At 35.3% G+C, this 16,908-nt stretch overlaps 1 protein-coding gene across 2 annotated transcripts in view; it reads right to left on the minus strand.

The window, feature by feature from the left end:
* The window catches only part of LOC128986039 (uncharacterized), a 43,004-nt gene extending 29,790 nt beyond the window's left edge, over positions 1-13,214 (minus strand). Inside the window, exons 1-2 of one of the 2 annotated variants that reach the window (XM_054406127.1) lie at positions 13,061-13,214; positions 213-4,203 (exon numbers count right to left, since the gene is read on the minus strand). In XM_054406127.1, coding sequence (XP_054262102.1) covers positions 213-4,203 — 3,991 coding nt within the window. In that variant the 5' untranslated portion in view covers positions 13,061-13,214. Of the gene's footprint in view, positions 1-212; positions 4,207-13,060 lie in introns of both variants that reach the window. The other variant, XM_054406126.1, reaches the window with a different exon arrangement.
* Positions 13,215-16,908: the final 3,694 nt, after the last annotated feature.

Genomic DNA, 16,908 nt, shown 5'->3' on the forward strand with positions numbered 1-16,908 from the left:
TAACCGGAACGGGAGAGGATATGTATGTATGTATGTAATTTCAGGGATATCTAAAAACCATGGTAAAATTTTAAATCTAACAAAAAAAATCTATTTAAAGATCTATTGTTTGATTACAAAATATATACTGTTATTCACATTTAAAATTTTATAATGGGATGATTTTTGTGTTAAATATTGACATTTACTATATGTACTTTTGAAAAAATTACCTGATAAATATATGCCATTTCTGACAATTTTTTCTTTCTTTGTCTTCCTCTCTTGAAGTTTGACATGTTTCTGGCTAGGAGTGTCAAGATTTACATTCTCATGTTCAGATTCGCTGGTATTTGCCTCTTCATCTGAGCCACATTCGCTTTCAACCTCTTCATACTCTTCTCGAGTTATGTGTAATTTAGATATCGCTTTATGGCCTAGGGACTCTAAATGTGAAGAGAAAAACTGTTCATCACAAAACAAATCAATATTACAGTTTTTGCAGTGGTGTTGGTAGCTTTTTCCTGATACCTCAAAAGAGTTGATTTTTGATAAGTGACAACTGCTTTTTGAATGCAATTTTCCTTGTGATTCATTTTGGAAATAGAGTTTGCAAAATTGACAGAATATACCACATAAGATGTTGTCAGACTTATTGGATACATGTTTTTTCAATACAGTTTTCATAAAATCATGGTGTATCCCACATTGGTCTGTCAGTGAGATCTGTTGTGGGTCATTACTTTGACAAACATCACTGCTTAGAGAGTGGGTGGACTCAGAGTCTTCAGGATCTGGAGTAGTGGACTCAGAAACATCATTACTGTTGCATGTTTTTTCTGAGCATTGGTAATCCAACTTTTTCATGAATGGTGATGAAACAAACTCTTTGTGCAGATCAAGGCTTTGGTGTTCAGTCCAGACATGTTGATCCCCAAAGAGGTGAACTTCGCACGTAGTACATGATTTGAGACCAAAATCAACATTCTTTTTAGATGGAATTCTAAGAGCAAACGAGTCTTTGTGAAGTTTACTCTCTAAATGATTAGTAAGTGCTTTAGATTCGAGATCATATTTTTTGCAAATTTGACAGTACAGACCAAATGGCCCTGGTATTTTCCTTTCTTTTTTCTGTTTTGCTATGGACAGCAAAATTTCATGAGTAGTCATTTTAGTTCGACTTCTAGTGCTTTTTTCACTGCTTACACTTTCGTCATCCCTAATTGATTTCTCCTTGCGTTCTTCTGCAGAACATTCACCTTTAAGTTTTTTAATGTTGATATGATATGTCGTCATACAGTGCTCCTTGAAGTGTGAATCAGTTCCAAAAATGTTTATAACACAAAATCTGCAAAAGTGCCAAGTTGAATTTGGTTTTGCCTCAGTACAGATATGTTTTTGTGCGTTGTTTTTGTCATTTTCCAAGAAGTCACATAAAACACAAACATAAACATCAATCTCAAATTTTAAGCCTCCTTCAACAGAATTTTTAACTAGTTCGAGCACACCTTTGTAGTTTGGCAATGAATTAATATTCAACGAAGGCTCTGGAAGAACATTTTGCAGATATTCTTTAGTGAAAGATGAATTTACCACCTCAGGACCATTTAAAACATCACCACTTACTTTTATAAGTTCATTTGATCCCTCCATTATTTTAACAGGATTATTTGATACTTCGGAAACTATTACTGCATCATTATTTGATACCTCGGATCTATTTTCCCCATGATTAATCCAGGGATAATAATTCATTGGTTTTTCACCCAAGTAATAATGATTTTGAGCTTGGCTTTCTTTGTTTGAGAAATGTTCTTCTTTTGATGATTCCACATTTGAATTAATTCCACGAGAACATTTCTCCTCGTAGTTTGTTTTAAGTACGTATAAGTTTTCTCTTATGATTTCACTCGCTGAGTGTATCTCAGAGTTTACGACAGGACATATTTTCAAAGCAGAAGTAAACTGTTCCATCTCCCTCAAAATTGTTTTTATTTCACTCTGAAGAGAAAACACAAACTTTGTGTCATCTGCTTGAACATTTCTCATCTTTGCGATACAATCTCGCAACATCAATGGATTGTGTTTTTCTTTGCCTCCTGAGTTGTTGGATTTCAAACGAACATAGTCCTGTCTGGACTTGCTTCTATCACTCAAACCAGTCAAACTTTCTGCTAACATTTCAACATGCTTTAATGTTTCGTCTGTTGAATCCTTTTGGATTGAGACTTTATTTCTTGTCCAACTCGGATAATTATACTGATCATCATCCACTAACACATTGCCTTTTTTTAAATCAGGCTTCAGATTAAAATCTAGATAATTGACTATGGGTTGCTCATCTGGCAGTGAAGTACTATTATGAATAGCACTGTCATTTGATTTGACTTCTTTAATGGTACTAGACCAATTGTCTGCCAAATTAGACTTGTCAGAATGATCAGACCTATTAGAAGATATCGTCAAATTCTGCATTAGTTTGTCTGATTTAGGAGGAATAATAACCTGAAATTGGCCATTTGTATCCATCTCATCACAGTCTTTGGCAGACACTAACACATTGCCTTTTTTTAGATCAGGCTTCAGATTAAAATCTACGTAATTGACTATGGGTTGCTCATCTAGCAGCGAAGTACTATTATGAATAGCACTGTCATTTAATTTGACTTCTTTAATGGTACTAGACCAATTGTCTGCCAAATTAGACTTGCCACAATCATCAGACCTATTAGAAGACATCGTCAAATTCTGTTTTAGTTTGTCTGATTTAGGAGGAATAATAACCTGAAAATGGTCATTTGTATCCATCTCAACACAGCCTTTGGCAGACACTAACACATTGCCTATTTTTAGATCAGGCTTTAGATTAAAATCTAGATAATTGACTTTGGGTTGCTCATCTGGCAGTGAAGTACTAATTTCAATAGCACTGTCATTTAATTTGACTTCTTTAATGATACTAGCCGCCAAATTAGTTTTGTCAGAATCATCAGACCTATTAGAAGACATCAACAAATTCTGCATTAGTTTGTCTGATTTAGGAGGAATAATAACCTGAAATTGGTCATTTGTATCCTTCTTATCACAGTCTTTGGCAGACACTAACACAATGCCTTTTTTTAAATCAGGCTTCAGATTAAAATCTACATAATTGACTATGGGTTGCTCATCTAGCAGTGAAGTACTACTATGAATAGCATTGTCATTTAATTTGACTTCTTTAATGGTACTAGACCAATTGTCTGCCAAATTAGACTTGCCCCAATCATCAGACCTATTAGAAGACATCGTCAAATTCTGTTTTAGTTTGTCTGATTTAGGAGGAATAATAACCTGAAAATGGTCATTTGTATCCATCTCAACACAGTCTTTGGCAGACACTAACACATTGCCTTTTTTTAGATCAGGCTTTAGATTAAAATCTAGATAATTCGCTTTGGGTTGCTCATCTGGCAGTGAAGTACTAATATCAATAGCACTGTCATTTAATTTGACTTCTTTAATGATACTAGACCAATTGTCCGCCAAATTAGATTTGTCAGAATCATCAGAAGACATAAACAAATTCTGCATTAGTTTGTCTGATTTAGGAGGAATAATAACCTGAAATTGGTCATTTGTATCCATCTTATCACAGTCTTTGGCAGACACATCTATAATGTGCGATGGCAAAAGTGGGTAACAAGATGTTGTTAATTCCCTCTTAAAAGTATCGACAGACTCTACATTTGGTTTGAGACCTTTTTCAAGCTTTGGCTGATTTGGAAAAAACACAACCTGCAGGTCTCTGTCTTCATGTCTTCTCTGTTGAAGAGTAGTAGGCTTGGAAGATTGCTTTTCACATTGTTCTTTCTCTAGCTTACTGGTGCTGGCTTGTGTTTCAGTGTTCAGATATTGATTCACTCCTTGCAGACCTGTACTTATCTGGTGGGGAACATTATCAAACTTGATGCCTTGAGACTGGTTGGAACTATCAGATGTGCAAGTCTCCAAATCCTGGAGAGATTCTCCTACTTTTGAAGGAATAATACTCTCTTTGCTGATCAAAAATTCAGAATTTTGAACTTGAGTGGCATTATGAGTAGTTCTGTCTTCTCTGCACCTTAGTGAATCTGAAGCATTATCTACTCTTGATGAATATTGTATCCTTTCTGAGGTTGAGGGGTAACCACTCCTTTCTCGGTTTTTGACTTTTGACGATGTTTTAGACTCATGCTGACCCATCTTCTGAAAAAAATTCACTCATTAGAAAAAGATATAATTTTGACACATCAAACATGCAGACTAAGCAAACTTCCATTTTCCTGATTATTTTAAAAAACCATATTTTAATTAAAAAGGTAGATTTATTGCCCATTTAAATATCATTAGGTATGGTACTTAGGTTTGGTGCTATGGGGAGGATAATAAGGCAAAAAGTGTGTGTTTTGGTAGAATGTTAATATGGTTAGTAGGCCTATCTATATAAATAAAATTAAAGTTTTGTCTGTACATTGCTCAGAATCATAAACTTTTAGGTTATTTTTACGTTTTATACATTAAACAAACCGAAACAAGTCTCATCTAAATTTCTGTCTGTCTTCGTGTCTGTTACGGCCCAAGAGCCATTTTACGCGGCCTTCTCCTGAAAAACTAGAGTACCTATCAAGATCCAAATAATTTTAATGTATTCAATGGATTGGCGAGATTGTCTTTAGCCATTAAAATATGGCGTCACTACTTTGTATATAAAACGACAGATGTTTAAAAACCAGACTTTGTGCGATTTTTGTCAAGTTTTCTCCCAATGTCCAATGTTCATCACTTAATCATCAATGAAATAACGAACAGCTGTTCGGATCAAGATTATTTTTTCTAGCTGTCACTGATATGTTTACAAAGGTTGTTTACAAATACCGCAAAAATTTCCGATCACATTTTGAAAGCAAAATCCAAAACCAAGTGAGATTAAAAACTATTTTCCTTACATAAAGGATTTCATTAATCGCAAGTTCAATAATGTGTAAAATGAAATAGAGATTCTATGTGTATAAAATTGCTCTGAAGCTTTGATAACCGGGAAAAAGACCTTGAAACAGTGGTGTATGGGGCTGGGAAACTTATGTTTAATTAATTGACGGCGTTTCAATGTCGGTTGTGTAAAGCGTAAAGTGAAAAATCATAACTGCAGTGGGTGATTGTAACAGAGGTTTACGGATGATGCTAAACTCGCTTTTCCAATGTGTCACTTTCGGTTTCTACTGACCCCTATGTGCTACAATCGCTGGACCATACAGCCAATAAGCCAATAAGACTGTATCTTGGGTACATAGGCCTACCCAATTATTCATAACAACCTATTCGACGACGACCCTTGATACCGGTACTATTCCCTAGAATATATGGCCTAGGTACCTACTTAGGAAATCAAATTAAAAACTTTCAAAAACACAACATTGTGTGATCTTGTTCACATTTCCTTCTACAGTAATATTAACTACATATACCAAACATCGTTTAGAGAATACGTCATATTCTAAATAACAAAAAGCTGTTTGGATGAGATTGTTTGGTTCAAACTGTCACCAAAGTTTTTATATATGTTTTGCTTTTTCTTTATATGTCATAATATTAGGTTTATATATAATAGTTTTGCCAGCACGTCTGAAAATATGCAAACCAACTGCTGTTCTTTATATAATAAGGTTTCAACTGACTACTATAAGATCCCCGTGCGTAGAACGGGCACACAGCTAGTAAAATAAATAAAATTGCTAAATTTGATCAAAATAAATGCAATAAAAACTAACAACAGTTTACTTATCATCCAAATGGATTACATAAAAATTTTAATTTTACAGATTTATTCACATTTTCAATATAATTATTAAGAACTCAACAGCAAACACTTTAAACTAAATCATTTGTTTTTTAAAGCTCTATGGAAAAAAATATGGTAAACCCCAATTTTTATCACATGAAACCCTTTCCCCATAGGCCTACTCTGATCATGCTGGTGTGCAAACTCTTTCAAATAAATGAAGGTTTGCATGTATTGTACCAAATTTCCTCAAAATAACATTTTTAACTACAGTTATTATGCTAATGGCCACAAACATATAAATTTGTACGGATAGTGTTTTAGCCCTCTGGGGACATCAAAAAGAAGAAAACAATCGGTCTCGGGTCTAGAGACGTATACGGTAATAGCTAATGCTCTTGGGGAATTTGCTAAAACAGGTTTTTACGAGCTGAATATATAAGAAGGTCAGGTAATATATGATAAGTTGTAGGAATTAAAAATGTACAAAAAACAGCACAATTTGTTTTTGTCCCCAAAGGAAAACAACAACACATGACAGAATGACAAAACAATCGAGCAAGCAAAAGTGTAAAAGATAAAAATTTAGCTGACTTATTATTAGCTCCAGGGATGTGGTTTTAAATGTCGCCCCAACCAAATACCAGAAAGGGCACAACCCAGACGCACCAATACCAAACAAAAGAGATACCGTTTTATCAACAGGCCCATGTGAAACAAGAGATTAAGATTAAGATTCAAACATTTTTTATCCAAGTCTAAAGAAAGTTTTACTAGCATCAACGTTATCAGAAAGAAATATAAATACTACAGAAACTCAATAATTCGGTTCCCGATAATCTGAATCCTCCATTAATCTGGTTCAATCTCATCTTTAAAAAAATAAAAACATAGCGTATACAATATTACCAATTTAAATGGTCTCTCGATGGTACAGACTTCTCAAACATATGTATAAGACAGTCTGAAAAAATTGGAGGGAACTAAACAGAGGAATATTCTTATTCCAATTAAAATTTTTAATTTTTAAACCTACCAAAGTTTTGAAAGTGTTGCCCGGATAGTGTATCTACTAGCTGTTGAAATATTTACATGACACAACGTTTGGAATTTAGATAAGATAGATAAATTTTGTAAAATTTGTTCAAAATATTGTAAAAAGGTGATGTCTGTTGGAATTAAATAAGATAATGGTACATAATAAGTTATACATAGCAAACATTTTTGAACTCAAGATAGAAATAACCTCGCCTTAAGTGTAACATAAAGGGTTAGTTATTACCAATTTAACTATACCTAGGCTACTAGTATAGACTTAGATGCTGACAAATTAAATGATTATTTTGTTGATTCAGTTAGTGAGCTGGAAAACAGCATTGATGTCGTTAATAAATGTCCATCGGATTTATTAGGTAGCCCTCATGACATTTTGACTTTTAATTGGAGGGAAGTACAGTAGTCGCAGCTAGTCTGGGCATGCGGCCGCGCTAGGGCGGGGGGTGTAGAGGGGAGTGTTTATTGATCATTTCCAGAAACATCTGGCCCACAAGGCTCTCTGGGGTTGTTCAGCGCCTCAGCGCTGTCTCATGGCTTTGGTGTGGGGAACGGTTAGTACACAAGGGTCCGCGCGCCCAGACTAGCTGCGACTACTGTATCATCAGATGACATAGTGAAAATAGTTTCCAAGCTTTCAAACTCAAAAACCATGGATTTTTATTGGCTGTCAAATTATGTTCTAAAACGGACTATACATTTAATAAGTGAACCACTGGCCTTTTGTGTAAACAAATCCTTAAAGATTGGCAGTTTTCCTGAGTTTCTAAAAATTTCAAAGGTGATACCAGTGTTCAAGAAAGGGAATAAACTTTTGTCTCAAAATTATAGACCAATATCTATTGTCCCAATCTTCTCAAAAATCATTGAATCGGTGGTTTATGAACAATTAAATGGGCACTTTGTAAACAATAATATATTGACAGATTCGCAATTTGGATTCCGGGAAGGAAAGTCAACTGCTTCGGCAGTTCTAAAAGTCATTAATAAAACAATAAATGCTTTTGAAGACAAAGAAATTGTTTCTCTCACATTGTTTGACCTCACAAAAGCTTTTAATTGTGTTCCTCATAACATTTTGCTTAGTAAACTCAATTTTAATGGCATTGAGGATGCACAGTTAGGTTTCGTTCATTCATACAGTAGACTCCCTCTTTTCCGGATACCTTTTAACCGGACATCGGTTTAACCGGACTACACTTGACGGAATTGACATCTCTTTAACCGGACAATTTTTATCAGCACATGGTTTAACCGGACTAGATCGGCAGAAAGTGGGCGGTATTGAAACGACTGTTCTCGTGGGAAAGATTTGAGAACAGTAATCACATGTCTAAAACTCTCCTAAATTTAAGTCGAATGTCACCGTAAACGGTCCGTTTTTATGAGTTTTTGAGGACTTCGGCTTAACTGGAAAACCCGTTATCCGGACTGGCCTCGGTCCCAAGGAGTTCGGATAAGAGGGAGTCTACTGTACTTAAGTAATAGAAAGCAGTATGTTTCAGTTGGTGGGATGCAATATGGCTTAAGAGACATGGTCTCTGGTGTTCCACAGGGCTCGGTCCTTGGACCATTTCTATTTATAATATGTATCAATGATTTACCTCGAAATGTTGGAATTGACTCTGTAATATATGCAGACGATACTACCCTAATCGCCACTCATAAAGACATTCATACTCTAAATACAATGACCAATGAAGCCATAAACCTAGCTTCTGTTTGGTTTTCAGCGAATAAGCCTAAATGTAATCAGGATAAAACGCAAAATATTTTAATTGGCCTCTCCAATGAAATTGAAAAACACTCAGTCAACTTGCTGGGTTTTTGTATAGATTCTAAATTAAATTGGAAAGAACAAATAGAAAACATCTGTAAAAAGATTTCCCGCGTTAATTGCCTAATCTGGAAACTCAAAGATACTTACTTTTGATTATTTAAGAACGGCATACTTTGCTTTTTTTCAGTCACATATTTCCTATGGACTAATGCTGTGGGGGCATTTGTCTTATTCAGATGAAATTCTTATTTTACAGAAAAAAGTCATTCGGACCATTTCTGCAGCGGGTCCTGTGGATCACTGCAGACCTCTTTTCATCAGGCTTAGAATTATGACAATAATTAATTTATACATTTATCAAATTATGCAGTATACAAAAATTAACCTACATGAATTTAACATAAGACAAGATTTTCATTCTCATAATACAAGGAATAAACTACAGTTAGACATAACAGCTCATAGACTTAAAAAAGTAGCAATAGTCATAGACTAAACTGCATTATTTTTTTTAATAAATTGCCATAAATAGGCCAGAACAGTATCCTTCAAGATATGCAAATCTAAATTATGTGAATGGTTGATAAACGTAATCCTTTCTATGACATCCATGAATTTCTAGAAACAAAAGTTGATATTGAATTTTGATGTGCATCTACATGATCCATATTCTCTAGATATGTTGTATTTTAATTAACTAAGTATTTTGTAAAACTTTGTATTTTATTTGTTAATTTGGAATATTTTAAGTATGTGTTTTGACTATGTCTATTCCTTTGTACAAAGAAAGGTCAATGGCAATAAAACTCTTGATTCTTGATTGTTGAACGCAAAATATCATTTTAAAAAAAGGAATGGACACTGTGTGAAAGTGCTAAGAACTTAAACCAGATTCCGGTTCTATATATTCTAACCAAAAGCACAAACAGATTACGTCCAATTCTATTCTGGTGTGTCTGATGTTAGATGCCTTATCTAATTTTCTTCTCATGTATATAACACTGAATCACACTAATCCGAACTAATTTGGACCAGAACTTGATAGTATTTACCAAATCGTTCCAATTGGCTAAAAATGCATTTAAATTGGATCATAAGCTTATAACAATGTATTTGAAAGACTAAGAATAGCCATACAATTACTTCTACGATCTCGAAACCAGGGTGATCGCCTAAGACCACAATAACATAATGATCAACTCCTATGATCACGGTAAAATCATTATCATTTCCTCCGTCACACTGAAAAAGTCATCTTCTTTCACGATCGCGGAAACATGTTCTGTGTCTATCAATCATGACCACATTCTTCTACGTAATGACTTTAAAAGATAAATTACATAATTACTAAATGGACAATAGGCCATGGGCAATTGTCGTATATTCCAAATTTCGTTCCGCTTATCTACATTGGCTAACGATTTTCAGTTTTTAATTTTCCAATTCATTTGGACATCCTGGTTAGCATTTTTTTACCAACAGAGGCTACTTTTAATTTAGACTATATAAATATACAGTTAACCTTTTCCTAGGAAATAGTTGAACATTGGATTAGCAGTGGGGTTTGGATCATCTAGACACTGGTAAACTGTTTGTTTATAAAAATGACATAGGCCTAATAATAGTTTTAAAATCCCTTCTGGGGCAAAAGATGAGAATTCCGTAACAAATTAGGTGGATAGACCTATAGCTGTGAAAGTGTGCCCTCATAAACTTAGGCCCTAGCCATAAATATTAAAAATCACAGATTATGTTATGTTCACAAACATTTAGATTTATTTAGTATGGCCTGTTTCCTTTTATTATATAATTTATATATTCTACATACATAAAAAATATAATGAATCTGTGTATTGTTGAGTTAAGTACAGATTAGCAAAGCCTACTGTAAAACTGTGTAACTTGTATTATAGTGTAGAAGGGTAATAACTGCGGGAAAAGTAAAGTAAACTATAGGCCTATACAAGTAACTTTTAAAGGCTTGATGGTGAGAAGAACACAAAACAGCTGAAATTTTTTTAGGATAATCTGGAGCAGGGCAATTAATTTTTTTTTATGCCGGCTGCTGCTTGCCTAGGCCTATATCTTTTTTTGAAATAGGCCTAGTTATTTGAAGTGTTTTTCTCAGGATTTTAATTTTACAAAAACAGTCTGCAGGCGACATAAACTAACAACTCGATAAATATAACCTAGAAACTTTACCTTCCTAATCTAACCTACAGTAACTTCAAAACACTTAATGCAGTCACCAATTCACATACAGCACGACCTATTACCCTGACATACCTAAATAAGAACTACAGTATGTAATTAGTCCACCAGTCCATCTATATCTCTATAATGTGACGAAATTACTATTATAGAAAACATTATTGACTACAGAATCACTTGAAATGTTTCTACAACTATGTTATCATGTTTAATCAACGATGTTCTTCTTCTCATCAACCATGTTACTCTCTTCACTTAACCTGGACTTGTAACGGCATAGCAGACTAGCACTACACAGCACGTATGAGTATGAGTATTTTTGTTTTGAGTTCTAGTTGCAGTGAAGTAAAATGACGTCACTAGGCATAATGCCGATGATAGAATCAGAGTGAGTTAATATTCAAAAGTTGTTACTTCCAGTTGCTTGTCGTGTGGTTGAAAACAGTCAGCTGTAGGCTTAGTTACCCACAGTTTCATTCCACTTGTAAATGTTATCCATCCTACCTTGTTTATTGTAATGTTGTATGTTTTTAAGGTGATAAGTTTTATCTTGAGAAATATTCATCAGCGGTGAAAAATAATGGTATAACACAATGACATATCCATCTTCATTATTAAGTAAACTTAAGTTAAGTAAATTAAAACCCTTTGGGTGCCAGAAATTTATTTTGGTACCGTACCTACTTTACGAAAAGTGCCAGACTTTTTTTACTAGGTACCGGTAAGCTATGTCTGAAAAGTGCCAGACTTTCCGTGGGGGCAAAGCGTAGTGCACAAGAATAATAAAAATCTGTAAAAGTATAAATTTTCATCCCAAAAGTGCCATGGAATGATATAACTTATCGTGCCTTGATCGTATGAGAAATCGATTGAAATCATCGTTGTTTTATAATAACAACCGAGTCAACCGATATGCCCATTCTCACATGATTGAAAATCACACCGGCCCGATATACTTAACTTATCATTGCAATGTATTTTTTGGTAAGACTACCGACGACGATAATATCGTTGTGAAGTAACTTATTTTTCAGATGTTGTGCGAAACGATACGGTATATCGTTGCGCGGCACTCAAAGGATTAAATCTCATGTTAGAGAACAAAATTGCACAAGTAGCCTAAGTTAACTTAGGCCCAAATGTGCACCAAGATGTTTCACAAGATCCCAAATACAAAGGCCTAGACTAAAATAATTATTTAATGAGGACAAATTCAATACACAGAGGATACGCGTCCGGTAGTGACGTCACCGGGTTGTGGGGTCCCGGAACGCCATCACCACAACGATACGATGTTCGGCCAGCGTTGTTCGTGGTGTAGTGGATAGAGTGCTCGGCTGATAGCCTATCCAAGAGGTCTCTGGTTCGAAACCCATCGGTTTCTTTAACTTTTTGTCACAGATTTTACTTTGAATGCAATTTCTTCTTAACTGTACATTTTTTGTTAGAATTTTTGGCATTTATAATTTTATGTTATGAAGAGAATTGAACCTTCATTCCATTTATTTTTTTTCATTATCAGCAAGTTTGGTTGATTAGGTTAGGTTATGACAGTAGACAATAGACAATTTATTCATCGTTCAGTAATTACAAAATTACAATAGATTTCGTCAAACAGAATATATAAATAAAGGTTACTTTTTAAAAATCTAGAACCTTGTTTTTGAATTTAACATCAAAAAATCATCTAGGCTATTTTATACATTGGATTGATTTTGCACCACTTTAACAGTTTGTCAGAGAATACATTTAAAGGCAAAGAGCTGAAATCAACGGGAAACTTATTAAATATTTTAAGACCCAAGTAGGTATTTCTGCCGGACGCCTAATCCACGTCCTGTTACCGGACGCGTATCCTCTGCGAATTCAATAAGTTATAGCCTAGCAGCTCCTAACACTTCTTGAATAACTTAGGCCTAGGTTATCCTGGGGTATACTCACTGGCAGGTTAAGTTTCAAAAAGTCAAGAATTCCAACTTCACTTAGGCCTAGGCCTATAAATAAGCCTAGGCCTAACCATAATATTTCAATCATACATACCCTGGAGGCCCATTGATTTAAAAACTTAGTAGGAATAAGATTATGAGTTAGCCCATACACCCTTTAAGCAAGATTCAGTAACCCAACCCAAGGCAAGTATACTAAGCAGGTTCTACTCCTTAAGTTATTAGGACTGATCTTGGAATTAATCTGGCCTAGGCCTATTCCTAAGCTATAAAATTAAGTTCAACACTTACAATTCCAACTAATTTTCATACATTGTAGACTAATAATGTGGTGTGGTATCAAAGGGTTGCCCTAAAACAATTTGAACTATTCAATCAACTCGATGGTATTATGAAATAAGCTTAAGTTATTTGCTTATTTACGAATTTGTTGTCGGATACCATACCATTCCAACCCCTGTCCACTTACTTCCACTACCTCAACCTCAAACTCAACCTCACTTCACTATATACCACCACACCACACCACACCACCGAGACCGAGACCGAGTGGATTGGAGTGAGTAGTACTGAGTTGAGTACTGAACCGACTCCGACTGCGACTGGTCTCGAGAGCGACTGCCGAACGGAATGGGCACACGGAAGGGACTAAGGCTAAAGGTGTAGTGACGTCATGTCTCTAGTAGCTAATGTATACTCTTGAGGCAATACGATTACCGTAACGAAACGATGTGTTTTCAGTGGCGTTCGTAGCGTAGTTAGTAGCACTTCGGTTTGGTGTTCAGGAGGTCCCGGGTTCGAATCTCGCTGGTGGCACTAACTTTTTGTCAACAAATTTTTCATATCAGCAAGTTTGGTTGGTTAGGTTAGGTTATGACAGTTTAATTTTATAATACTAAATTTTAAAATTAATTTTATAATTAATTAAAAATTATAAGTAATCATTAATTAGATTATTATCTTATACTATACAGTTTTTTATATTATCAGCAAGTCTGGTTGGTTAGGTTAAGTTATGACAGTTTTATAAAAAAAAAAATTATTTTTTAGTTTTAAAACAATATTTTATAATTAAAAAGTAAATTTTATAACAAAAAATAAAAAAAAATAAAATTTCAACTTAGCGGTTCTAGCGGCAAACGCTGACACTACAAGATATGTTAGCCTTAGTCCCTCCCGTGTGCCCCACCGACTACCGAACCGACCAACCGACCCGACGCGACGGTTCATACCTTATAAAAGGAGGCATAGCTTTATAGCTTATAATTGCAATTTTTTCCATAACTTATAATTATTGTGAAAATGGGGCATAGCTTATAGTGGCTTATAGTCCGCTCAGGAGGAACACAGGAAAAGATGGGTTAGACTTCAGCACCACAGGGTAAGTAAGGTCACCCTCTTCTCCCCTTCTCAGACGGTCGCCTCCAATGCTCTACGTTGAGACAGGAGGCAACTCAGACAGATAACAGGAAATTTAATGGTCACTGGCCATGGTTTCCTGAAATTGCACCTGCATCGCTTGAGGATCCACAATAGAGACTCTGTGTGTAGGAAATGTGTGCAATCATAGGAGACCTACTCAACGACTGCACAGCTCTGAACGAGGTAGGGACAGTACTCTTGGTGCAATGACAAGTGGCAGACACCATATCCTCATCAGGAGGAGCTCATATAGACAGGATGCTGAAGTTCATTAAGCAACTCAGGTTTGACGGACTCTGAAGTACCATATGTGGGGAGCGCAAAAAGCCCATCTGTGGCTGACGTGCTACAGGACAAGGTCCGCCGCTACAGAATCAATCAATCAACATCCTGTTTCGATGGATGACAGACGACAGTTGCCGGTTGTGTGATTGGTAAACTGTGACAGTCACAATTGACTGGCAGCCGGCCTTCTTCGAGGGTGCACCCGTGCATATTATGTTTCTTCATCCAATTTCCGTTTAAACCTAAACGACACTCAACACTCAACAGCCGGGTATATGTGAAACAGATGCCTCACGTGGTTGCAAGACTAAACGGGTTTCTGCCGTCGCCAAAACCGTTTTTAACAGTACGGTGAAAACTGAAAACCGTCAAGTGTGAGTGTTAAGGAGGGTCCTGAGCTTTACCATGGATTAAAATACACACTCTTCTTTTACTTTGTAATTTAGTTATTATGGACTATGGATATTTACACGACGACTATATGGAGACTATGGGTATTAAGTTATGTATATTGGACGAGGATATTTGACAATGTCGCCTGTTTTATGGCATTGCTATATTATGTAAACGTTTTTTTTTAACTTCATTCTATTTTACAATCTGTTTAGTACTGTGAACAATTAGCAAAAGGAATAATATAAATAAGTGCCTTGACCAAGAATCTCCCCAGTGAAAGATCTTGCAAAATTAAATAGTCATGTCATAACTAAAACTATACAAATCGGTATGGGAGTTCAAGAACTTTCACAATTTTCAGTCTGTTGGGAAAATCACTATTGTCCAGCAAATTAACGGCAATATTGTTCGGGTGGGTTTCGAGTTTTCTTGATAGTTCTTGCTAATTCTTGTTATTTCTTCAATTACTGTAGGTATTCTTAAATCTTCATGGATTGTTCGATTCGAAACAAACCACGGGGCATCAACTATTCTCCGTAGCGCCTTTGACTGAAATCTTGGAATAATTGTGACAATAAAGATTGATTTATTTATATTTACTATATGGACTTAAACTGGTACATAGCACTGTACAGTGTACATAGGCATAGATCAAACAGTTTGCTAGTCTATTGTATATGTAGCATAGGAACAATGAACAAAAGAATATTTCTAGCAATCTTACTAATATTATAAATCTGAAAGTTTGTGAGTTTGTGTGTTGCTCAATCACGCATAAACTACTGGATCACGGATAAGGCTAAAATTTGGCATGATGATAGCTCACATTCCCTATTAACATTTAGGCATATTCTTATCTCGAAAGCCCAGTGGGTCTGTAGTTCCCCATGTACCTTATGAGTATTCATAAGGGAATTAAAGAATTTAGTCAGCTGTTTCAACTTTACAAGTTGGTTCTATACTATGCAATAGCATTAAAAAGTTATAATGTTTCCCAACAGGGTGCAGCACTATTATTATTTTGTTTATGCATATATGACAACAGCTAATTTGAACTAAGCAGCAACAAAAAGTTGTGATACGGATACACAATGAGAACTGTCAAAGTAGGATTGTTTACAGTTAGGTTTGAGTTTTTAATTTAACGAATTATTGTGATATTGTGCGAATGTTTGATAGTTTATTTTTTTACTATTGTTTAGGTGCAATGGTAGAACATTATGGCAATGGTAGATGTGTTATACTATATCATACCGTAAATTTATGAACCAAATTTGATCAAACTGTGTCCTCCCCCCATTGCAAACGCAAAGCTTGAGTATAACTGCAATAAGCATTTTATACTAACTTATATGCCAACCCCGTACGAAGGACGGGTGCTTTGCTAGTCAGTTATAATTTTGTATTCAATTTGGTTTCATTACAAACAATGATCATTTTCTTCCTTACCTATTCTTCACTTTTTTAATCCAGTGCCATCATTGAACCGAACCACGAAGAAGTGGTTCGAAGGGACAAGGGAGTGGTTTTGGGTTTTATGTGATTTACACACCCAGAATGCTCTGCGATATTCCAGAATTTCACAACATTTCATCATAAACTTATTTCATTGGCTAAATATCAGCATAGAGTATAATGAGCTCATTTCGTAACCAGCATTTCAATCCAATCTGTCTGATCTGATAGAAGAGTTAAACGACTGTCGTAATAATGCGTAAAATGCAATATACACAATGCCTCAAGCAACTCAAGGCTGTTAACCTACATTAACCTAATTATTATAAAGAAAAAATCGGAGTAATAATTATAATAGGTCTTTCCAAACATACGACCATAAAGGACTTTACCACCATAATCTTAGTAGTGATTCACAAAGTTGATACTCTATGGAGAAGACTTGTCTTTTTCTTTTTATCTGCATGCATAGCCTAGCCCTAGCCTCCACTCCAGCCTCTAGCGCTAGCGCTCTAGCTGAACCAGCTGAAGGTTGAAGCTGACCTGGAAACTAAAGTGACATCACCAGTAAAATTGGAAGG

This window comes from Macrosteles quadrilineatus, unplaced genomic scaffold (genome assembly GCF_028750875.1).
Source record: "Macrosteles quadrilineatus isolate MER2022 unplaced genomic scaffold, UCM_ALF_1.0 Scaffold_2__2_contigs__length_208266976, whole genome shotgun sequence".
NCBI lineage: Eukaryota > Metazoa > Arthropoda > Insecta > Hemiptera > Cicadellidae > Macrosteles > Macrosteles quadrilineatus.